At 40.3% G+C, this 25598-nt stretch overlaps 1 protein-coding gene across 3 annotated transcripts in view; it reads right to left on the bottom strand.

The window, feature by feature from the left end:
* Window positions 1-1149: 1149 nt before the first annotated feature.
* The window catches only part of RASGEF1B (RasGEF domain family member 1B), a 504962-nt gene continuing 480513 nt past the window's right edge, over window positions 1150-25598 (bottom strand). For 2 of the 3 annotated variants that reach the window (XM_045571312.1, XM_036412544.2), the window contains 13 exons: window positions 21801-21983; window positions 20376-20498; window positions 19865-20002; window positions 14181-14393; window positions 13636-13710; window positions 11985-12080; window positions 11766-11868; window positions 10425-10504; window positions 9305-9400; window positions 5357-5452; window positions 4728-4851; window positions 3178-3250; window positions 1150-2518 (listed from right to left, as the gene is read on the bottom strand). In XM_045571312.1, the coding sequence (XP_045427268.1) occupies window positions 2494-2518; window positions 3178-3250; window positions 4728-4851; window positions 5357-5452; window positions 9305-9400; window positions 10425-10504; window positions 11766-11868; window positions 11985-12080; window positions 13636-13710; window positions 14181-14393; window positions 19865-20002; window positions 20376-20498; window positions 21801-21983 (1425 nt within the window). In that variant the 3' untranslated portion in view covers window positions 1150-2493. Of the gene's footprint in view, window positions 2519-3177; window positions 3251-4727; window positions 4852-5356; window positions 5453-9304; window positions 9401-10424; window positions 10505-11765; window positions 11869-11984; window positions 12081-13635; window positions 13711-14180; window positions 14394-19864; window positions 20003-20375; window positions 20499-21800; window positions 21984-22931; window positions 23090-25598 lie in introns of those variants that run through there. The other variant, XM_036412546.2, reaches the window with a different exon arrangement.

The following is a 25598-nucleotide window of genomic DNA, read 5'->3' as shown; positions in this document are numbered from 1 at the left end:
TTTCCTTCCTCTCTGACATCAGTAAAAATTTAAAGGAAAACAAACAAAAAAACACACAAGAGGCTATGTGTGTGAATGGGAACCCTGTGAAACTCATTGATTTAATGGCTTCAGAATCACATTTTAGGCCTAATAGTACTTTAGGAAATTTTTTCCATAGTCACATTTACATATCTAATGCTATAATAGAGACCTGATAGCATTTTTGCAGCTTATTGTAATGCTCAAAAGAACCACTTAGGTCAGGAGTCAGCAAACTTCCTTAAAGGGTCAGAGAGTAAATATTTGAGCCTTTGAGGGCTGGGCATCCAGTCTCTGCTTCAGCTACAATGCTCTGTAGCCAAGCGCAGCCACAAGAAAGCACATAAACAAATGAGTGTGGCGGTGTTCCAATAAAACTTTATTTATGGACACTGAAATTTGACCTTCATGTAATTCTCATGTATTATGCAGTATTTTCTTTTTCTTTTTTTCAACCACTGTTACCTTGTGGCCTGTAGAAAAGGGGCAGATTTGGCCAGTAGCCCACTGCCTGCTGACTCCTGACGTAGATGATTGCAAGTTAAACATCACTGTTCTCACTACAACTACAGGGCCACAAAGTTCAGGGACAAGCAATGCAGGGGAAAAGGAGGCAGCTTTTGGGGGTGTTTTGCTACTCTAAGCCAATTCCAGGACCAGCAGCATCAGCACCCCCTGGACCCCACTCCAGATCTACAGAATCCAAATCTGCATGAAAAGAAGACTCACAGATTATCTGCAAGTTTGAAGGTTATGTTGAGGTTTGCAAAGGCTTGGCAGTAGGTGGAAAGCTTGGTTCTAGAATTAGGAGGCTTAGTTTAAATCACTGGTCTTCTCATTAGCTTGATGGCCTTGAACAAATCATTAATAAGCCTGTTTCCGTTCCTCGAAGTGGGGATGATGATCTATGCTAAACACTTAGTGCCCCGGGCCTCAGCTCAAAGTAATGACTATTAAATGCTAACTATGATTCGTTTTCATCAATTCAGGGTCCACACACATACTTCCAAAGGCCACTTCCTAAGGACACATGCATTTTTAGATGCTCCCTTGTGCTGCCCTTCTGCAATGACAGCCCACCCCCACCCAACAACCCACCCGTAAAAGAAAAGACGCCACCAGTCCAGCTGCAGAGTGTGAACTATATTGATGATTCTAAAGGGAAAACTTGGAGACACGGCAGGTCTGCGGAGATGGCGTGCAGCACACACACATGCTCTGTTTTCTGAAACCACGTCAGTAAAACTTTCAAATACATCTCTGTTTTGAGCACGATGTTTTGTTTTGTTCGTTAGCATGGTTTACTACTTACAGCTTCTCCTAGAGTAAATACGTACAATGCCTTTTTGCAGAGCAAACTACAGACTTACTGAGATGTTTAACAAGGTGAACGATTTTCACAGTTAGGTTGACCTTTGAGTTCACAGCAAGATGTTTTTCGTTTGCTTTGTGCACGGCTGTAGTGGGGGCGGGGGTGGCACGGGGGTGGTAACCTTTCCAACATATTCTTTGTTCACATGTTTAGTCACCGACAGCCTCCAAAAGGCAATGAAAAATAAAGGTCTGTTAAAAAAAATTAAGTTGTAATTAGGCCTGGGTTTTTCCAAGACCCTTAAAGTCAGATAATTTAAATTTACAAGAGAAAAACAAATATGAGTCATGGAAAACTAAGTAACAAAAAAACTACTGAAAAATACATCTGTCCAACACAGTGGTCAGCTGTAAGCAGCTCAAAGGGGTAAAGGAAACAAAAACTCCTTCTAGAACATTAAGCAGTCCAATGACAAACTCTGCTTTTTCTTTTTTTCTAGTGGCTATTTTCCTACCACAGTGTTGAGCTTCATTATTATATTAAATAACTTATGTGGGTAAAAAGGAGTTTGCTAACCAGCAGCCAACTCAAAACCTTGTCGGAAGAGGGAGGAGAGGAATTCACAACACAGCACACACTAAGGGAAATGAAGTCCACAGCCAGCTTTCAACCAGTCTTCCTCTCCTGGCCATTCACCGAGCTGATGTTTGGGATCTAAGGGGAGGGGTTTTTCCTCTCCCTCCTCCATTTAAGTTAACAAAGAAACATGGGCTTCCGAAGAGCCAGCACTCAGCTGGACAAGTCCCATTAGCAGCAAATGTTCAACCAATAACAAAAACACACACAAAAGGAAGCTCCATCCAGGTGCAGAGCTGTGAGTCACATGGAAATTCCAGGAGATGAGTCATGTGTAGAGCTGGGATCCTCCGAGGATTCTTTCTCGAGTGTCTTCAGTGAACATTTCAGTCCCACGAGATCCGAGTCAGTCTGTCAGCTCTGGGGAACGAGGTCCCCGTCTGCTCTTGAGAGTCTGTTCTTGAAGGTCCCTTACAAATCAAGGCTGGCGGGGACTTCCTGACTGTTTGCAGTCCCAGGTGCCCGACAAGGAAGGCCAGCCCCTCAGTGACGGCGTGACACAGTGGCAGCCAGCATCCCGTTTGTTAAACTCTGCCTAAAAGGCTCGACCTGAGTAACAAAGAAGACAATGTAAGAACAAGAGCGTCAGGATTATTTGAAATGGGATTTAAATGACATGCCTAACACTCGTTTCATTTTTCCTGTGTTTTAAGTTTGTGTCTGGGTTTTTGTTTTTTTGTTTTTACAGATTTTAAAAAAGGAAGAAAAAAATATTAAGTGTTATAGTCCTATTTTGGGGGGAGAACTGCTAGTCACTTAAAATAAATATATATTAATGGAGATGGCAAAAACTTTAATACTCAAATTTACTGAACCAACTGGCATTTAGGTCTCTTTTATCTCAGGTCTAATAGAATAGTGTAACAACAATCCAGAAAGATAGTCTGAACTTCTTATCTTTCAGATCTTTCAAACAAAGACAGTGAGTCACTGTTCTTTTTACCACACCAAGGGGTAATTTCAGTTCCTCGTTCCATAAAATAATGGGAGATAGAAAGAAAAACAGAGACACCATACACATCTACCAGTATAAAAAAAGAAAGACAATAAAACTGAATGATGGCAATGAGGATTTTAAGCCACAAAATATCAGTTAATGGGAGGCAAGACACACAGACAGGGACTTCCTGCAGAAAGCATGCGGCTTTCTTCAGGTAAGGTGACATCTCTTTTAAATGTGTGCAGCAATAAGAAGCAATGAGACCCACCTTAAAGACTTCCATCTGTCTTTCTCTATATGATTTTCAGGTCCTTCACTCTCATAGGAAGCCAAATACAGAGCTACAATCAATCAAAAGTAAGAATGCATTAACATTGGAGCCTTCTCCTAATAGATTATCCACCACCACCCATCCCCCCTTCTCCTAATAGATTATCCACCATCACCCATCCCCTTTCAACCTGAACGAAAATGCTCTAGCAAAAACATTTCTCAGCCCACCAGTTGTGACTAAGAATGGTCATAGTTTTATTAAGAACACAGAATATCACTTTGCCTCGAACTGATCATCTCAACAAAAACTGAAGGGCCTCTGGGCCAAAGTGGAACTTAACTATGAGACAATTTATGAGGCCAAACAATAGGCTTACTAATACAAGCCATGTATGATGATACACTCAGATGTATGTTCTTTACAAAGGGAATGGGAGGAGGATCTACTCCTGGTAGCCTTCATCTTTAAAAAAAAAATAGTTTGGTTGCCGAAACCAGTTTGGCTCAGTGGTAGAGCGTCGGTCTGCAGACTGAAAGGTCCCGGGTTCGATTCCGGTCAAGGGCATGTACATTGGTTGTGGGCACATCCCCAGTGGGGGGAGGGCAAGAGGCAGCTGGTCGATGTTTCTCTCTCATTGACGTTTCTAGCTCTCTATCTCTCTCCCTTCCTCTCTGTAAAAAATCAATAAAATATATTTTTAAAAAATAGTTTGGTACTAAGCCTGATTTTTAAGGCTAATTTTCCATCCTCCTGATATTATTTATATAAATTTTAAATCAAAAGCTTCTTCAATCAAAGTTTTAAAAGCTTGTTATCAATCTTATGCAGAGTTTTAAAATAATCAAGTCCCCTCTAGAGTGATCATATTCATTCTAAAATGTTCTTCAGACAGTATCATGAACACTATGCATCTATCATAGGATATTATCAGTAAATAGGTGCTATTGATTTCTGTAATATTAGGATCTAAAAAAATCAATAGAATAAATCCGCAAGTCTTTTATAAACCTTAGCTCTTTTTTGGCCAATTTTTTCTGTATATCATCAATCACTTTATATCTGCCTCAAATTCCCTAAAGACTTTCCACTACTTTTTCAAACAGCAGAGTGGGGCAGAAATATATATATATATATATATATATATATATATATATATATATATATATATATATATATTTTTTTTTTTTACTCAGATTAACTTGAATATTAATATATCACAAAACATCTTTCTCCACTGATGCAAACCTAAACAAGGGGGAAAAAATCCTTTGGAAACTCTCCATTGATGCCCAAACCTCTGCAGATCTATTATTAAGAAGAAGTTTAAACCCAGAAACATACTCTTTATGGATGAATATTAAGTGAGTATGTGGAAAATATGTTAGGGATAAATCCTATGGTTTTCTGTGCTTTTTAAAAGACTGAATAGGTCAGAAGATAGGCCTCATACTATATGAAGAACCAAACACCAGCATTTATACACTAATTTCCCAACAGTAGGGTCTGGGGACATGGATGGCAGCGCAGCTGAATGGCATACTCACAGTCTTCACTGAAGACTGGCACTGTGAGCAGATACTGCAAGATCTTCCGGTCCCTCTCAAATGGACATTCCACTTGTTTCCATGTCATGAATTCACTCACTTGTTTGGCTAGTTCCCAAAATTTCTAGAAAAGAATCGAAGAATTTAAAAGCAGTCATCACAAAGCATAAGCTCCGAAGAGCCAATTCCATTTAATGTTTTTCTCTGCTTTCTAATCTTCTGGACTACATCATTTTCTTAATTTAATAAAATTTAGGTCTAGGTTATCTGCTAGGTATTCAGGGATGGAGAACCTTTTTTTTTCTGCCAAGGGTCATTTGGATATGTATAACATCATTCCTGGGCCATACAAAATTATCAACTTAAAAGTCAGCCTGGTATATATATATATATATATATATATATATATATATATATATAGTCAAACATTTAATTAACTCACCCTTAATGCCTTAGTAGGGCCAGACAAAATGATTTTTTGGGTCTTATAGGACCTGAGGGCCGAATGTGTCCTGCTATAGGTAACCATTTATTCAATGCTTAGCACTTCAGAATCAGCTTCGGCTGCCTGGCCCGAGGTGCAATGCTAGAGAAGCCCGCCCTCTCTCTGCTCAGATCTGTACACTTACTTCAAAGTTGACGTGGCCATTTGGAAGGCGGTTGGCACAGCCCTCATTGAGGAAGTAAATATCTTTGATTAAAAGACTGAAGAATGGGATCACAATCTAAAGAAAGCAAAAAGAGATTCTGGTTTGTCTTGGGCAAATAAAACGTTTCTGCCTCTCATCTAACAATACAAGAAATTAATGAACATCAACTCTGGATTATGTAAAAGGCTGGGGTGAATTAAGATAGAGTGTTTTGTCTACCTCCCATGACAGGAGTTTCCTTACTTACACAATTTTGCTGAAGACACAAATGCTTTTACTAACCAAACCACAGTAAAGAGGAATAGCACTGGGAAGCGGATGGCTTCATGTTATTCCCCTCGTTTTCCTATTTTTCTCAATGCAATAGTATGTAACAACATCTGACCATCCTAACTATAATTAAAGAAAAAAGATCTAAAATAATTTGCTTTTCATTTAGCAAATTATTCATAGAATACCTGCAATTGCAGGTACTAAGACTTCAAGAGGTATGACCTATCTTCCTGCTAGAATCTTAACTGTTACATCATTTAGATTCTACATTTTAGATGGATTTTTTCAGATGAACACTTCATTTTACTCTAGAAGACATTGCTCAAGGTGATGTGAGCACTCAGGGTTTTAGGTATTAGTTAGTACAAACTTCCTATGGAGTAAACCTGGCCTTTGGATGGCAGAACAAGTTCGCGCCTACTTTCCCGGGAAATCACCGTGGAAGTGCTTTACACAATATGTTGTGAGATGAGCCCAAGTGAAGAAGGAATATAAATGTGCACATTAAAATTAATGGTTACTTAAAGAACATGGAGCCTTCTATAGTAAGGCTTGCCTGCCTCTCATCTTTAGTTTGATGAGTGGTATTTAACTAACTTAAAGTAATAATTATCTCTAAGAGTGCCCTAAATCCTATTACGCCCCTAATGAAGGGAGAACAAAGCTCGGGCACAGTAACTTCCTCTTTCCCTCAAATGCCAATGTGATTTTAAAGATTCTAAAGTTGCTGCGATGCAAACAGTGCTCCACACACAAATTGTGGGCCTACGTTGTTTACCCAAGAGCGAGTTTTTTAAGTTTCCCTAAGCTGATGACTCATGGGATACACCTTGACTAAATAAACGGGAGGTCTGCGAAACATGCATTTTGGCTCACACCCCAACATTTGAAAAATCCACTTCCACTCCTAAAGAAAAATTCAGATTTTTTCCCCTAAAATCGTTAAATAACTTTGATTATTTTTTGTTTCATTGACCTCTGAAAATTCACTGTTTCAAAGTGAATCTCGGTCCTGACAGCCTCTTTGAGTATACTTTTAATCATTTGCTGTTGTCTGTGGTGGAAATCTCTTAAACTGAATTATTAAAGACCCTCTTCTTCTTTCAAATGGTGCTGTTTCTGTTAATTTTATTATTCAGCAGGCACAGTACCAATGATAAAAGCACAGCTGAACCTCGTTTCTTGGAAAGACCACTTGTGATGAGGAAGCACTGGGCTCGAGTCTCTGCCAAACATCAGTTTAAAATCTGGCTCCACAATTTACTGGCAACATGAGGCAGGGTCAGCCCACTGTGGCCCAGAGCCCAGCCCCAGCCCACCGCCTGTGTGGGGATAACTTAAGAGCAGCATGCTTTACAGTTTTAAATGGCTGGAAAAACATCAAATGAATAATATTTCATGAGCATGAAAATGATACCAAATCCCGATTACAGTAGCTATAGAGCTTTACTGGAGAATAGCCACGCTCATTCATCCACACATCTGTGCCTGCTTTTGAGCTACCCTGTCAGAGTTGAGTAGCTGCAACAGAAAAGGTACAGCCACAAAGCCTAAAATGTTTATGATCTGCTCCTTAATACAAAACGTTTGCCAACCCCTGGAGAAGCCTAACATACTGAGAAAGCCTAGTGTCCTCACCTTAAAATGAAAACAGCAGAAACTACCTTCTTGAGTTGTGGATTAAATAAAATACAGGTTTGACTACACTGAAGCAGCCCCCAAAAACCAATAGGCTCCATACAAAGGGACAGATACATTACTGATGCACTTAAAAGGTAGTAAGAATATGTCATCATAAGGCAACTGCCAGGAAATGAAGCACTATTATAACTGAGGGGCAATATTTACACAGTGCAATGCTTTTGAGCAAGAACACTATTTCTGTGCTCTATTCTGCAGCACTGGCCCATGAGAGCCAGGGGGTGCTGATGACTTATGTCTCTTAGTGATAGCTAAACTTTTCATAAGTTCATGTCACATGCCTCTTGTTGGGTGGCCAAGACTATTCCTTATGTAGTTTTTGCATTCACGGTGTCTGTATGATGCTCCTCTACTGACTGAATCACTCTTACAGAAAATCTATATAATAAAATTCTAAGCGACCATTTCGGTGAAACGACCAGAACAACCGGTCGCTATGATGCACACTGACCACCAGGGGGCAGATGCTCAATGCAGGAGCTGCCCCCAAATGGTCATGTGTGCTCCCACAGAGAAAGCACTACTCAGCCAGAAGCCAGGCTCACGGCTGTGGAGCACAGTGGCGTGGCGGTTGCGGGAGCCCCTCCTGACTCTGCAGCAGCACTCAGGAGCAGTGAGCCGAGAGGTAAGGAGCAGCAAGAAAGTGGGCAGTAAGGAGCGAGGGCTCCTGGCCTGAGAGGAGAGGGCTCTCCACCCACATGAATTTCATGCATTGGGCCTGTAGTACAAATATAAGTAATCTTCCTTAAGATACTTCCCTGCTCTGTTCCTTAGGCCCATCTACAAGAAAAAGTTTTCTTCAACTCCTCATTCACTCATGGAGAGTTCCCTTCAGCTCTCTCGTCCCTATCTAAATCCAACATAGGAAAAATCATCAAAGTCCAAGGACATTGAATTTCCCTGAGCTAAGGTGAATGCACGGGTTACTAACAGGAGTGAGCAAAAGTCTGGTTTCTAGGAAGTTTTGCCAATGATGTCTCAAAAAATAATGTCTTCCAATTCACTCTCAAAATGTGCTCCATTAAGAGATCAGCTCTACAGCTAGAAATGAAGGCTGATGAGCACGAACAAGTTCTCAGGAACACAAGAAGGATGGCAGAAGGAGTTATAAACATGCAAGCAAAGCCCTGAACTATTTTTTACCTTTATTTTCTTCTATTAGTTGAAGATATAGTGTAAGATAAAAGACAGAATCTATACAGAAAATAACTTTCATCAAGCCTCCTTCATCAGCCCTTTCCCACAAGCAGGTCTTTACTCCTCAGATAACATGAAAGCCAAATGTCCAACCAGCTTATCCCTCCCAGGAAAGGAGACATAACACTGAAATGTGCCAAGAAAGGACCCTCAGAGTCAAGAGTCTGATGGACCCAGGATAGCAGGCCACTGTTTAAGGGCAGGGTAGACACAGTAACAATCTTTAATTTCTCAAACATCATTCTGTACTTTTTCTGCCACCCACATATCCAATGAGTAATAGCAAGCCTAATGCTACAGCCACTAACCTACTTTTTGAAAATAAATGACTTAACCATGGGAGGTAAGCTAGTTCTTTGAAAAGGTCACAGTAAGTGAGCTACTTTGTGCAGAGCTTTAACATGTATTTCCCATTCAATCAAATTACTCTCTAATCCTATAAGTCATCTTAACATGACTTACTGTACTGCTTGAAATGCAACCAAGACACATTATAAAATAGCCATTTAAGTACACAATAATAACACGGTGATATACATTTGTAAAATTCCACACCAAGTTACTCTTCCCCTTTCCGCAGTCCAGCTTTCCTTTAGCACTCACTCCCTTCCCTATGCGGCGAGCGATAGAATTTCTACCGTGTATCAGCTTTCTTAGATTTGAGCAGGTAAAAGCAGCTCAGCCTAACAGTTCACATTGCATTTCAGTGCAATACATGGCAATTGTACCATGACTAGAATGCCTGTAACCACATACCTTCTCTCTGCTGCTGTGAGCAGTTAAAGACCTTTGCGCTGCCCCACGAAGAGCTGTTCGATAGTTACAGAAATTACTGGAAGGGTCCATCTGATGCTATGGACAAGAGAGAGAAGAGTGTGAGCTACTTACTTCTCCCTGCAATCATCTGAGATCATCCTTTTTTAACTCTTCACAAAAAATCCAAAATAACTAGGGAACTCCTGAAGAATGTCATCTACCTCTCTTATACATGCAATAGGCATGAAACACATAACACAAAGGTTTTCTTTCCCAAGGTTTGGTTTATTTATACAAGGTCTATGTCGGCTTTGATAATGTTAAACCCAGACCAAATTCTTTCCAGGTGAACTGCTGAGATTAGACTTCAAACTGATAACAAGGAGTCAAACGCCAACCTGAGAAACCATTTCCCAGTTTTCATTTGAAGGTTAATGTGTCAGGTGATGGCCAGCCATCATACAGTGACTCAACACTTCAGTGTAAACTTGTGTTTTGTTGTAGGTAACAGACGATTCACAAACAATTGAGGCATACTACCTTTCAAGGAGGAAGTTTAGTACTATACAATATGAATAAATAAAATATAACAAACCCAATGCTAATCCCCAAGTTGGGGGGGAAATACTTATTAATGTCTCCAAAAATAGTACATTCAAAGCACCAATATGCCAAAGCAATAATGGTATAAGTCTTACTATCCTGAGAACTATATGGGAAGGGCTTTTTCACAGGTTAGCTAAATTTGTTGGAAGGATGGAGAATGACTATTTCTGTGGGGATGGGGAACGCCTCCCTTGGGACCCTGTGAATAAATTACGTTAGTAGACACACTCTGAAGTAGAACTCCAGGCTGTTTTGGATCCAAATTCCATCCTGGTATACAATGCAATGTGACTGACAGGTCACCATTTCTTCGGTCCTCTCTATGAAAGGTCTAGTCTGAGCTGATTATCCCCGCTCCTCCAATTCTACTTCTTTTCCTCCCCCTGGGCCTGGAAGGTGATTTTTTTTTTTTTTCCTGTGTGGAACTATCTGATCAAAAGGCAAGATCACACAAAGGAATTCCACTTTCCAGGTACAGAATGTTACTTAGGAGTGAAATATCAGCTGCACATACCTCAAGAACGTCAAACTTCGCAGTCTTCACTTTGGCCCAGGTTTTCTTTAGTCGAGACACGGGGCTCATGTTCATTCCAGCTTCACATTTAAAATGGGGAGGGGGGAAGAAAGTTGAAAGAGAGACGTAAGAAAAGCCATTCTAACTTATACTCTGAAAAAGGGTTCACTACTAAGCATAAGTTAAACATTACAAAATACTGCCAAACAGTTTTGCAAAGTAGTAATACCATTTTACACTCCCACCAAGAATGTCTGAGAGTTCCATGAGTTCCACATGTTCCACATCCTCACCTATATATATATATGTATTAAAAAAAAAAAAATATATATATATATATATATATATATATATATATATATATGTATATAATTGATTTTTTACAGAGAGGAAACATCAGCTGCCTCCTGCAAACCCTTTACTGGGAATGTGCCCACAACCAAGGTACAAGATCTTGACCGGAATAGAACCTGGGACCTTTCAGACCACAGGACAATGCTCTATCCATTGAGCCAAACTGGTTTCGGCTCCTCACCAATTTTTGATGCAACAATCTTTTGAATTTTAGTCATTCCAGTATGTGAAGTGGTACTTCACTGTGATTTTAATTTGTATTTCTCTGATGATGAATGGTGTGGATGGAACACCTTTGCATATACTTATTATCCACTATTATGTCTCCTTTTGTGAAGTGTCTGTTCAAATATTTTGCACTTCTTTTTCTGGGTTATTTGTTTTTTGATTAGTAGGGTTCTTTATAGATTCTAGATACAAGTTCTTTACAACCATAAATATGATAAATATTTTCTCCCATGATGTGGTTTGTCTTAACATTTTCCTAATGGTACAGGAGGAAAATAAATACTGAACATATTCCATGAATTCTTATATACTTAAAATTAAGTCATCATCTATTACCTAGACCGAAGACATATCAGTAGAGGCCCGATGCACAAAATTTGTGCAAGAGTAGGCCTTCCTTCCCCCAGCTCAAATATCTCACTTGTAAGCTTTTATAGGTAAATACTCCAATGAGGATAAAGTGGCTAAATGTATTCCATGAATTCTAGTGTACTTATAAAAGATTATTCATACTTATATCAATTTGAGTATTTAAAGCATTCTGAACACTCTGAAACAATTCAGTATTAAAGAGTACAGTTTTCATTAAACTGTATTATTTGCAAATTTTCAGGGGATACATTTCACAGAACCTATAAAAAATAAAGGAGGGGGGAGAAAACAATGGGGGGCGGGGGGAGGAAAGGGACATATGTAATGCTTCCAAAAATAAAGATTTACAAAGAATTAAAGGACAGGCATCTTGCAGAAAACACTCACAGATTATTGCCATTAAGGAATTAAAGTTGCCGATGTTAAAACACTCCCGAGCGACGTCAATGAAGTACTCAATCATCCTTGCCCGGTGCTTCTTCTTCACTGGCTATATAGGAAAAGCAACACGAGGAAAGTTATCCAACATGCAGGCCCCACAGATATAAAATAACTATGGGAAAATAATATAGAGAGCCAGGAGACGGAGAAAATTCATTTTCTCACCATGCAGATTTCCGTTGCAACCAAGTAGCTGAGGCGATTAAACCATTCCACGTAAGCCTCCAAATTCCGTGTTTTCTTCCGTTCACTGTAGCAACTCTAAAGGAAAGAGAAATGAGCAGATGAGTTGAAGGAGGGAAAAAGGAGGCACTAATTTTTGTCATATGTGGGGCTTTAACTGCAGTTTATGGATTAGGAAAGCTTTATAGGAAAAGAGACATAAAGAGCTGCAGAAAGACAGAGATACTAACATTCTTGACTATCTTTATAGACGTGTCAGAATGTCTCAGTTTATACAGTCTAGTGAAACCCCTAAGGTTAGAAATGTACTCAGATGCATTCATTATGGTGCCCTTCCCTTCCAAGAAACCAAGTTACTCTGGGTGGGAACTGTCCCCCAAAACACAAGTCAAAAGAAGGGTTTGGCTGCCATCTAAGACCATCTTGCCTGATGCATAGGGTCTGAATATCAATTGCTACCAACACAGCTAGGAGGAGAAGCTGAGAGTTCCAGAGACGAGCCAATCTGTTCTAAAACCTAAGTCTAGGACAAAATTTTGGAGCATCATGTAGCAAGAAACAAAGTATCTTTCGAGGTAGATAAATGGAAGGCTACACCATCATAGTCCTTAGGAGGGTGAGTAACACAGTGTTCAGAAACCAAAGGAGGTAAGCTCATCTCGGAGTTCAAAGCCGAGCTTGTACAGGTTAATTGCACCCCTCCGTCCTTCCTCCCAAAAGAAACAAATACCCAGAAAAACCCACTAGCCGTCTATTGATTGCAAAACCTACTCTTCACTTCCCGTACTGCAGGAAACTAGTCTAAGGCAGGAACACAGCTGTTGCCCGGACTACCAAAGGAGAGTGTCATTAGCTGGTGATCCAGACTTTGCCTAAAAATGTGAAATGTTTCTGGAGGTCACTGGGGCAAAATTCCTTATGTGTGCACGGTCCATGCCCTGTGTTGTTTTCCTTACGTGTGGGCTTCACTCAGGCCATAAACATTCTCGAGGGATTCACCTTGAAGCAAGAGGCCAGGCAGTAAACATCCTTGCTCAGCAGCCTGTCTTTCCTGCCCCTGCGATGGTTGAGTCATGGGCAGAGTATTTTCTTTCTCACTTAATCTGCTAAATCCATTACTCTGGTATCTCCTAGCTTCATCATCACAAATGCCTGCATCCACTTGCTTATTAAACTTCCCAATAAGGAGCAAAAAGAGGCTCAGCCCTGGCTGTTTTGGCTCACTGGATAGAGCTTTGGCCTGCAGACTCAAGGGTCCCAGGTTCGATTCTGGTCAAGGGCATGAACCTCGGTTGTGGGCACATCCCCAGTAGGGGTTGTGCAGGAGGCAGCCGAATCAATGTTTCTCTCTCATCAATGTTTCTAACTCTATCCCTCTCTGTAAAAAATCAATAAAATATATATTTTTTTAAACAAGAGGCTCAAAGTTGGCGATAGGGTAAGAATGCTGTAATGGCACTTGGACACCTATGTCAAGGAAATGGCAATGAATCCAGATAAGGCTAATTAAATAAAACTTTCCATTTTAAAACCTAAAACAAAATAATTCCAATTTCTGTCTTCTATACCCACTACCACAGGCTAAGGGATTCCATTTCTGATTTCAGGGCTGACCTCTGGGTGGACTGATTACCTTGTCATTGTCCAAAGGGTCCTTCTGCACAAATGCCTGAACAAATTCTTCTGGTCCGATGTAATTGAGCCTTTCCTGGAACACAAACCCAGCAGGTCAGCAAGATTAAAAAAAATTTTAAACATTAGAAGAAATGAACTTTCAACTATCTATTGACTTTTGGCACTACTCCCATTTTTTTATGCAGCGTGCAAAATGAGCCTTTAACCCTAAGCAGAGGCGATTTTCTGCTTGAGTCAATGCTACACTAGATAGCAAAAGGCTGAACAAGTTACAGGAAAATTAATTAGAGGGGCAAGAGGAGGGAGGTCAGTAAACTCTTTGCTCTTCCAGTCTTTACTGAGTATTTATTTTAAAGTGAATTCCCAGAATACCAGGAACATTCATATTCAAATGTCTAAACAAAACCCAGTCCAGCTATTTCATAGTTTAGTTTCCATTAGGACTGTTCTAACCTCTCCTGTGACATTGCTGCTGACACACGCACTGGTTGCCACAGCAAACCAAGTATATGGCCACGGAGAGCAGGATGACAATAACCTTACCAGCTCTATGTGAGTCAGCTGCTGGGCCAGCGTGTAAGGGTCACTGCAGACAGTGATGATGTCCCTCTGTATGGACTGTGGCTTGGTCCTGATAACTGTGAGCCGGTCTGTAGATGTGGAGCTGATTTTCGCCAGGACTTCCTCGTACTGGCTGAGGGCAGCAAGCTTGCGGATTAGACATTGGATCATCTGTTGGACGTTCTTCCTATATGTCTGCCAAGGGAAGAAGCACCTGGTTATGTCCTCACTCTGCATGTCTGTTTCGCCACTACGAACACTCACAGACTATATACTTAAATGATTTCTTGTTCCAGAGCGGGAGAATCCAGCCAAACTCTAACAACTTAAAAGAGACAAATACACAAGGGCTATCTTTTCAGGCTTGTAAGATTTAGTTCTTTAATCGGGCTGCTCTTGAGAGTAGACTGGACCAAGAAAACACTACATTTTTGTAGTGATATTTGAGATTACTTATAGAAGAAATCCAGTGTACTAAGCGCCATGTATAACTAAATGTTCTCTGGGTTGCATAGGAATGTCCTGGTTTAATTTTGGTGTGTTAAAATACTTGGATCTCGAGTCAGATCATCCTTCTCCTAACACTTCTTATTTTGAGCCACCTACGTGATTTCCCCACTCCTAACATTTCCAATCTCATTAGTCAAAGGCATGAACAGCTACTTGACAGAAATATACCCATACTTCCCACTCACTCCTCAATCACCTTCCTGGCTTCCACACATAACGTGGGCAACACTAAGAAGCAGTGGATATTCATATATCTACCTGACCTCCACTTGGCTCATGTTCATTTCTTTTGTACTCAGGAGTCAGTGCTCAAGTTCCCAACCTTACGCTTTCACTTGGTGATGTTCCCCGTAATGTTACTACCATCTGCCACCTGTTCGCTACTGCATTTGCTACGGCCACAGCACTTAAGAGAAACCGGTTTTTAAAGCAATGCATAGAGAATCAATAAATGTCTATCTTCCTTTCCTAGCCCCAAATTGCCAAACAAACAATGTCCTTCTTGAAAAGTTATGAATCCGTATCAGAGCATGGCACTCTGGCCAGTTCAATGCCAGCATGGTCCTTAGGTTGACAGCTCCAGCAGGGGAGTCCCAGTGAACTGACGGACAGAGAGGGCCTGTTTACATCCCACGGCCTAATCAGCTCCTTTCTAAACGTTTGCCACAAAAATCATTTATTGAGATTAGTTATCTGAAAATTAAATGGCATCTTACCTACAAGTGTAAGAACAACATTATTTTACAGAGGTAATTTTGTTACCAGAGCATATTGCAAAAACTCAAATGAATAGATATTTGCATACTGAAGCCAAGGAAAACCACATCTGGAAATGATCAGTTCTCACATAGTCAAGGCAAAAAGCCTACACAGAACCCCCTTTTTTTCTTCTTCTCAACTTATCTGGTATGTATTCCACTAAGTTCTTTAAACAGTCCATTAGATGTTTACGCTCTTTTCTCTCAACATTCAAGAACACCCTAAATCAATAATGAAATGCTGAAATGTTTTTAAAAAATTGAACCGTTGAAAATCTATCTTCTCCACAGCATTAAGATGACCCATTTTGAAGATGCCATCTATCTATCTATCTATCTATCTATCTATCTATCTATCATCTATCTATCATGCTTGTCACACACAGAAAACATCTTTCTTTGAAATTCGAAGCAGTTCAAGGCTGAGTTAAGAGCTATTCCAAATTTTGCATTGGGGGGCTGAGGGGTTAGGAAGGGAGCAGAAAATGAGCGGAGGGTTAAAGGTATCAACTTCAGTTATAAAATAAATAAGTCCTGGGGATAGCATCGTGACTATAATTAATAATCTTGTTTCGCATATTTGAAAGTTGCTAAGAGTAGATCTTGGAAAGTTATCACAAGGAAAAAAAATGTCGTAACTATGTATGGTGATGATTCTGAATATTGGATAGACTTACTGTGGTGATCATTTCATAATACAGACTAATATTAGATCATTATGTTGTATACCTGAAAATAATATAATGTTGTATGGCAATTATACCTCAATAAAAATAAACCCCTTTTCCCTATTCCCTTGCCTCTTCTTTCAAAATTGAGTAATAACAAAAGTTTATGAACTTAAAATGATTTCTTCAGTCTTCTGTTTCAAATGTCATAATACATACTCCCTAGGTGATTCTGATATTCAGCAAAGTGTGAAAACCAATGCTCCAATAGCATAGCTGGTAAAAGATTCTTACTCTACACTTCAGGGAATGCTTTCTTAGCGAAGAGGTAGTGGAATGTACAGTCAGGGATTCAGCTAATGAGCAAAAACAACAAAGCATAAGAGGAAAACGTATACAATAGGGTATGGGAGAGAAAGCTATTTAAGTAACAAAGAACTAGTCTCTTTATGTGAGTGTGTGCATGTGCAAGTAGGAGAGAGATATTGGGAGACAGAAAGCACATATATATGTGCATGACCTCTTTAAAAGCTTCCTTTTGCCATTTGATTCCTTAAGAAACCAAGCTTTGTGTTGTTAAGCATGCTTTCTTACTGAGTCATGAATTGCTAAATATGTATTTATTCTTTTTTATAACTTCAAATGCCAGTTACAGTAATTACCTGGCAAATAAAGATAGAATAACGACCGGTTCCTGAAGAAAGAGAAAACTGCATTCTACCCACGATAGTCATTTGTCATGCAACTCACTCATTGGCTTCATGTTTCTTGCAGGCAAGTCTTAATAAACCACTTTATTTTGGGCAAACCCCCAAGGGGGAAACATATTAAGCCAAATTATGTGGAACTGTCCTAGCAGATTCAAAAAAATATATGACTAAAGTATATATGGGGCACACCTGGATTCATTGACTGCCAAAAAAATCTGTAAAGTCCCAGGCAAGAAGCAACAAGTCCCAGCCCACGCTCCTTCCCGTGGAGGGAAATAATTTTTCTGTGGAGAGAAATATTCTTTTCCTCTTCCAGTAATTGAATAAGAAACAAGTCGTTCATTTGTTCATTCATTCTGCTTGGAAAGAAACAAAACACTGAAAGCCAATATTGGAGGGAGGGTGGTTGTGGTTGTGGGGACTCCTAACCACATCATAGGTAAGTGGCATGTCTAGCAAAAAACTGAGGAAAGAGCATCCATCCCAAAATTTTAGAGCTGAAAGGGATATTAAGAGGACAGTCACCTCTATGATTTATAGAAATGAAGAAGGAGCAAGAAATTTATGGACTTGCCAAAGCACATGCAGCTGTCAAGTGTGGATCCCATTCTGAATGCTGGACAGCAACAGAGGGAACAAATCTCACTATAAACCCGACCTGACCATCTCTCCGCTCACCACCAAGGTTAATCAATTCTTTGTATTATAGACTTGGCTTATGTTCTCATCTCTTTTCACATTCCTGAGTATCTGCAAGTCTAAAGGTTTATCAAGGATTTGTTATTAACACAGAAATGCCGGTAAGAAGCCAGGTCAGAGGGCTGTTTGCCCTTTGCACAGTTTCATCCAACCCCAAAGTGGCTTGATTTTGTTTAAAATAAGATCCACCTGGCCAACACAGATAGAAACTACTTCCTTCTCTCCCATGACAAGAAGGACAAAAAGCCATCCATTTGGCATTTTCAAACCGCTCACTTTCTTTAGTGCTGATTAGAAAACGGTGTTCCTTTTGGAAAGGACCAAGTCACCACTTCAGCCATATCAAGATACTGCCATATCAAGAACTCAAAACACCATATAACCGGGAGAAAGCACTGATGGACTTGGGCTCAGCCTTCATACAAGAAAGAATTTCTTATGAAGTCACTAACCTTCTGAGCAGCTTGTCATAGTCACCGAGCCTGCACCGACCCTACCAAGCAACCCAACAGCCAAGCCTCTAGTCAAACATTCACTACAAAAGTGAATTGTGATGCTTAATGTGTGCCTTTGTGAGTGAGGGACTTACCAATGCATACTCAGCTCAAACCTGTCACACACACTGGAAAAATGACTATAACAGACGTAACCTGCAAAATGATTCAGGAAACCCCTCATTCAGTCTTATGGAAAAAATGCTGTCTTCAGCACCAAAGTCAGTATGTCATAAGGAAAGAGTAGAAGGGTTAATTCTGTTTTCAGGAGAACATAATGTTGGAAAGCAAGTGCAAATTTTTCAATAGCTTATTTTATAAAATTGTATTCTGATTTTTTATAAGTCAGGGGAAATGGTCTTAAAATATGTTCACGAGAAATAAAAGAGATACAGTGTCTCATTGCATGATCTTTATAGCACACCAGTGAAAGATTGAATTCTCATGGAAGGTTACTGTAAATGGGAAATGCATTGTAAGATGAAAAAAACAAGACATCACTACAGCAGCCAAGAGCTTCATCTATCTCCTTCTCTGTGGAAATGTTGTATCTGTGCCTAAGTAACTTGTTCCCAGGAGCGCACCAGCCACAGAGAAACTACAAAGACATCTTTGCCCAACAAGCCTCAACACAGAATACCAATCCTCAGGGCCTGTTTCAAAGAGGATAACCTTGAATTTGTCACAGCTAGTTAGCTCTTATCAAAGGCTCACCTGAGGGAAGTGATATTTATGAGAGATTTTCTAAGAGGCTTACTCTCCATCTCCACCTATTGTAGGTGCTAGCCTTGAATCAACTTCCTGATGCCTTGGATCCTTCTTTTTCTCTTATCCTCTCACAAAGAATCACCTTTGCTAATTTACCCATTAATCTTACGGTCTCCATTTTTATCCAGGAGCATTTGTTATAAACACTAAACACGGTGGTTTCCCTGACCTCATTCTATGGCCCCTGTACAAAGTCCCTCGTACAAATGTTTTTTGTTTTTTTTAAATATCATTTAACTCATTGCCCTGAAAAATTAGAATGCTCTCTCTTTTCTGACAGTGAAAATAACCAACTGCATTTCCCTTTTCTTTGGAGCTTACACTCAAATCACAGCACACCTGTCCTACTGGACTGGTCTCAATGATAGCCCATTTGTTTTCTCATTTCCATGGCACAAACCCTATTTCTATTTTATTAATATACTGCTTCTATCCGTTATCATATTAATATGTTGTTTTCTATCTATTAGTGTGTATGTCTACCAATATGATAGCTAGTATCTATCTTAATATGTCAAATCTTTTTGGAGGAGAAAAGGTATATGTACAATCAAACTAAAAACATCTGCAGGAGGAGGGGGAGGATGAAGAGGATAAAGGGAGTCAAATATAAGGTGATGGAAGGAGACTTAGACTTTGGTGGTGAGTGTGGAATAAACAGATGATGTACTACAAAGGTGTACCCCTGAAACTTATATAATGCTATTAATCAATGTTATCCCAATAAATTGAATAAAAATAAATAAATAAAAGAGACAAAAAAGACAAACAAAAACACAAAACACCCACGCTTGCAATAGGAATCCTGAACATGAATTGACATGAACATACCCCGAAATTAATCACATAAAGCTGCAGATCATACCCTTTGAAGTGGGATTGTATAATCATCCCCACTTAACACCCCAAACAGACCAATATGCTATGGAGAGAACTTGCTCAAAGGTAAAACAAAAACAAACAGGAAGCCGTGGAGATTCCAATACCTCATTCAGCATCGTTCCTCACCAAGGCTCTGCCCAGAGATGCAAGCAATTATGCTAAAGCCAGATTACCCACCTCCTCACCACTGGCTATTCGGTGAGCCAGATCTTTTAAGTTCCTCATCATCCTTTCATCCCGGAAATCATAAGGGAACGTTTCTGTCCATTCTGTCAGAAGTTGAAGGATTTTGGGTGCAATTTTTCTGATCTGGTTATAGGGAGAAAAAGTAAAATCTAATTCAGTGATGGCTACCACCATGGACCACATCAAATAAATAATTACAAACAGTGTCCCCGATAAACTTCTAGTGCAAAGTCTTTGTGGTTGTAAAGCTCTAGTTCCTCCTTTCCCCAGTAAATGCCAAGTGCCACCAACTTCTGGCAGGATCCAGAATGTCCCATGGCATTAGATGTGCACTGTGCTCATTATGCCATTCCTAATCCCCTTTGCATGGCAACCATACCATGTATGTACCTCAGACTAGGGATGAGCTAGGGTCACTTAAGGAAACCAGTTTCACAAAATCTAAGCCACAGAGTTACCAAGCCTAATAGAAAAAAAGTATAAAGTTCAAACTTATAATTACCTTATCGCTGTTTGGATCATTTAGTCTCTGGTGCTCAACACATAAGTGGCAAACTTTGGCCATTAGCTCATATGGATGCATAAATAACCGAGAACTGAGTAGAAAGGTAAAAATGTATGTTCTCTGTGGAAAGAGTAAAAAAAAAAAAAAAACCACATGGTTACATTCCTTCTGAAACTGCTATTTTTCCTCCATATGACACATCTTTTTTCATTACATTCTCTCAATCAAAATTAAATGCTGCAGTTTCAAAAATGATGCTTACTAGTAGTAAAATACCACAAGATGAATTTCTCCTTTATCTTCTCATGTGTCTTTTCCTTTAAACCATACTAAAAATAATAAAACTACATGAGAAGCTTAGCTACTGAAATTATCCACAGCTCATTTTCAAATCCATCCTCTGGGAGCCAGGACACCAGGGCATATAACTCATTGTAGAAAAAAGAAAGAAAAAAAAAAAAAGAATGAAATTCAGCCCAGAGAGATAAATCTAACTAAAAGTATTATCAACAACCAGCTGCTGGTTGGCAGGGGCAGCTGTAGTACCAAGAGAGGGCAGAATATCACTTGCCCCACAATTAGAAAAGCCAGGTTTGACTGCTAATACCAGGCGTGAGACCATGTGCAAATTTTGAGTTTGTTTCCTCTTCTCTAGCTTTTGGAATTGCTGTAAAGATTGAGCAAATGTAAATGAATTGCCTAGATTAGAAAGTATTATATATAGAAATGTCCGTTATCAAAGCAAAACATAAGCTATCATGTCATCTGATGTCCAATCACAAAGAACTGCATCTTGAATATAACACTTGTTCTCTTTGCAATGAAAGTTCTGACTTCACGTTTCCCAGTACAGTGATGCTCTTGAAAACACAAAGGCATTCAATATTCAGAGAGCATCCAATATTCTCCAGCATGTCTCTTTAAGGACCAAGGCACATGCCTGAATCAAACCTGCAGATACTTCCTTTAGAATAGATGGTATCTGCCCTAACTGATTTGGCTCAGTGGATGGAGCATCAGCCTGCAGACTGAAAGGTCCCAAGTTCGATTCCAGTCAAGGGCATGTACCTAGGTTGCGGGCACATCCCCAGTAGGAGGTGTGCAGGAGGCAGTTGATCAATGTTTCTAACTCTCTATCCCTCTTCCTTCCTCTCTGTAAAAAATCAATAAAATATATTTTAAAAAAGAATAGATGGTATCTGAATATCTATAATGTGGTACCAACCCTGGGAAGAAACTGATATGCAGACAACCAAAGTTGGGATCTTCCCCAGACTCACTTTGACCTCAAAGTAGTTAATAATTAGAAAAACCTTCAACATCCCAGATATAATTCTGTAGTTGCTAAGGTCCTGACTATGATTTCATACTTTCTGCTGAAGTAGAAACCAAGCTGTATTTCAGAGGAACACGGATACCTACATCCGGATAGTAATCCACGTTAGGTACTAAATGCTGGATGAGTGCTTCCAGAGATCCGGAGAGGAGGTTGTTGTCATGGTAATACAACCCCCCGCAGCTGTCCTCTGCAGACTGATAGAGGTTTCGGTTGTACCCACTGCTGTCAAACATGGCTGAAAAGGGAGGCGTCTGAGGCATGCTTTCCTAAAGTAAACCAAAAAAAGGAGAAAGTACATTGTTAGCGATATACAATCCAAAAGAAAAGTAAGTTTTAACAAGCTTTCACAGTAAGGCAGGAACAGGAAGTTTAAAAAACAGGTTAGGTCCTGACACAACATCAGACTCGATCAAGAAGCAAACTGCTCTTTAAGTTGCCTGTATGTGCATATTTTTCAGCACCAATCTCATTCAATCAAATACCATGAAATGCTTACTTAAATTCGAGTTTCTGGCAGCCATACTTAGATATCAGCCCTTCACATTTGGTCACTGTTTTATCCCCATGGGGCAAGGGTTATCCTAAGGAGGAAATGTGTAAGCCTTCAGCGTGCATCAGGAAGTATGACCTAACACTTAAGAAATATCAGAGTAGCACTGGGCATAGATTAGGAGGCAACTGAAGCAAAAGGTGAAAAAGTGAAACAGTGAAAGGCTGGAATGAAGGTGCGCAGTAGAGCACAGTGTGTGTGCTCACAGATAGATGTGGGTGTGTGTCAAGAGACTGAACGCTGACTCCTGAGCTTCCCTTGGAAGATGGGGATGCTGTTGATTTCCACCCCTTTGTGTTAAATTCCTGTGGGGTGAGGCGCTCCAGAGAGCCAGAGTTCTCAGTAAGTATGCAGGCTGAGAAGGCACCTGGAGTGGAGAACAGGAGCACAGAGCCAGTCCTCCCCACCCATGTGTGTGCAGTTCACAGAGCCTTGTCAGAGGTGCTCAGCAGAGGCCAGAGGTTAGTAGGCTATTACTCAGGCTCCTAAGGGCAGAGTTCTGGCCCTGAGAACAGAGCCCTGTTCTGGGAGCGTATCTAGACAACGGAGGCATTCAGGAGCTGCCCAGACTGAGGGTGTCAGAAATCGCACAACTGAGAGGAAGCCAAACTCCAGCCTTGGGTGGACAGGCACAGAGTGTGTAGAGGCTGCAGGAGGACACAACCTGGGCTAATCCATCTTTTCAAGATGCTGAAAGTCATCTGTACCCGGATGGGGCAGGGGTGTGGAGCCCTGCCTCAGAAGGCACATCCCTCACTGCCAGGGCATCTGTTCCAACTCCAGAGGATGGGCCACAGCCTCACAATGTGTGCCGGTACCTGGCAGGAGGCAGCCAAGGATAGTGTTGGAAACACACACACACACACACACACACACACACACAGGAAAAAAAAAACACACAACAACAACAACAACAAAAAACCACATCCATGATAAGACCTGGCAGGTGAAAACAGCATTTAGGGAAAGTAGCATCCAAAAAATCTTGCTGCCTTCGGTTTGTTCACATTAAAAATTAACTCGGCACCAAAAGCCACCAAGGACTTGCACACGTTAGTTGTGGGCTTCCATTAAGCAGATAAAGCCTCCAATCTAGACAAGGACTCCGACTTAGTGAAGTCCTAATCTGGTGCTTAACAGCCATGAACATTTGGGAAGGTCATTTGTCATGCAACCCCTACTCCAGAAGGTCCTTCATCTGGGAAATTACTTCCAACGTTGCTTACCCTTTCTGAAATCCTAATAGAACTACCAATTCTCCTTCCAGCAGAGTTCTTAAAGCCTTATGAGAGCAATGGCAAAAGGCTATTTTAGTGTCCCTTGGAAATGTGTCCCACACAGAATGTGTCTGGAAAGGTGCAAAATCTCCCTGCAACCAGGCACCCAACAAAAACACTACAAGTAGCAATGGAAACCAAACCAAGGTTGGGTAGGTTAATGGGGGTTATAGCTTATTATACTTAAAAACCAATTTGAAGAAGTGAGTACGTCACTCTGCCTTCCAATTAGCCCAAAGTTCTGTCACTAATCAGCTGACTTAATATTTCCCATGAGCCACCTTGATAGATGAACTTGCACAGAGCAGCTACTGAGATTCAAGCCATTCTAAGAGATTCCAGCCCCTTCTTTATGCACAGTGGTCGTATTTTCTACCTCACCGTGTATTCAAAAGAGCATCTTACAACTCCTTAGGCCTCGCCGCTTCCTCAGCTGTGCATTCCTCTACTATGGGATCCTGTGTGCAGAAAAGGTCTCCAATCCCACTGTCCTTTACTTCTCCGATTCCTCCTCAAGGCCACTTACCCGAGAAGCATGGAGTGGAAGGCTTTAAGAATGTCCACAGCCTCCATCTGTGTAAAGTTCACCACCTACAGATGCCTTTTTGGATTCTACAACCACCCTGTTTGGCAGGCATCCCCACCGTTTTGACTGCATGAGAAGCTAAGGTTCAAGAAACCTGTAATAACTCGCCTGGGGTTATACATCAGATAAGGGGCAGAAAGGACAGGGCTTCAAACTAAGGTCTTCAGATGTCAAGTTCAAAATTTATTGCACCACATCGTTCCACTGCAAGTGGTCTTCTTTGAACTTCTAACGTTTAACCATAAAAAGAAAAGCCTGTCATTTTGCCCCAAATTATAGGCTATTAGAGCAATTTATATATATTTTACATGTTCTACATAAATCCTGGCTCCAGAGATGTATTACGGCCATTAAGTTCTCTTCTAACAAAGCAACACTATCAACAAAAGAGTTGAAGCTACTGACCTTTGCAATCAAAACATAATCCCATCTAAATAAAGATTTCAGAGACCCTAATATACGTTTCTTTATATTTTAGTGTCTTTGAAACTGGGTTGGACATAAATAGTCATGTGATATGAAAGCATGTTTAATTAAGTCTTTTCTTAGTGATATATGAAATACAAGAGTATCTTACAATGGATGGCATCTTAGAGTCAATGAAATACAGAAATATTTGCTTGTGTGCACTCTCTAGATTTCCAGTAAAAAGAATTAGTGAGACAAATGACCAAAACAAAGATGATGCATCACACACTATTCACCCCCCCCCCCCTTCTGGATAATGTCCAACAAGTGGCCTGCCTGGACATTTTCTGGGAAGATCCGTTGCCTAGTGTACTGGTAATAGATGCCTTTGATAAACAAGGGGAAAGGTCAGCAGAATGGTACAGAAGGTGCTGTTTGTGAAGTGTATTTTTAAATACCTAAGAAGTAAACACACTACATTTTTTTTTTCCTCCCAAGTATCACCCACGTCAAGAACTACCGTTGTTCAGTATTACTCAAATTTCACATCCAGGACTTTGAGTCCTGCTTCACTTCTGAAAGTGAACAGATTCAGAAGATTAAATACTGCCTTCATTCTTGTTTAAGAAGGCAGGTATAAAAGCCACGTACTGGACATGAGGATCCAGAGAACCATTTACCCCTGGGTACTATCAACTCTAGGACTAATTTGCTAATGGTTTCCAAGTGGAAGAGGGCTAAGTGTAAGGCTCCTATCTCACAGCTTACTTTTTTTTCTTTTTCAGTGTCACTGTAGTTCTGACTTCTTATCTGCAACGAACTTCTTTAAAGCTCTCACAATTAATATTTCCCGGTGTCCTGTGAACTCTCAATGTACTTCTCTGTACCCTTTCCAACATAATCTCAAAATCAACTTCTCCATGGTCTGTCATTCTTCTGTAGCAGAAATTTTGCCCAACCCAATGTACCTATCCATGGAGACCTGCTATCCAAAAGTCTTATTTAGGAAAAATAGACTCTTTCCCGAAATTATAATGTATGATAGCATAAAGTTAAAAAC

This window comes from Pipistrellus kuhlii, unplaced genomic scaffold, assembly GCF_014108245.1.
Source record: "Pipistrellus kuhlii isolate mPipKuh1 unplaced genomic scaffold, mPipKuh1.p scaffold_m20_p_1, whole genome shotgun sequence".
In the NCBI taxonomy this organism is placed as follows: domain Eukaryota; kingdom Metazoa; phylum Chordata; class Mammalia; order Chiroptera; family Vespertilionidae; genus Pipistrellus; species Pipistrellus kuhlii.
The sequence above is the reverse complement of the archived record's forward strand: the minus strand, read 5'-3'. Positions and strand labels throughout refer to the sequence as shown.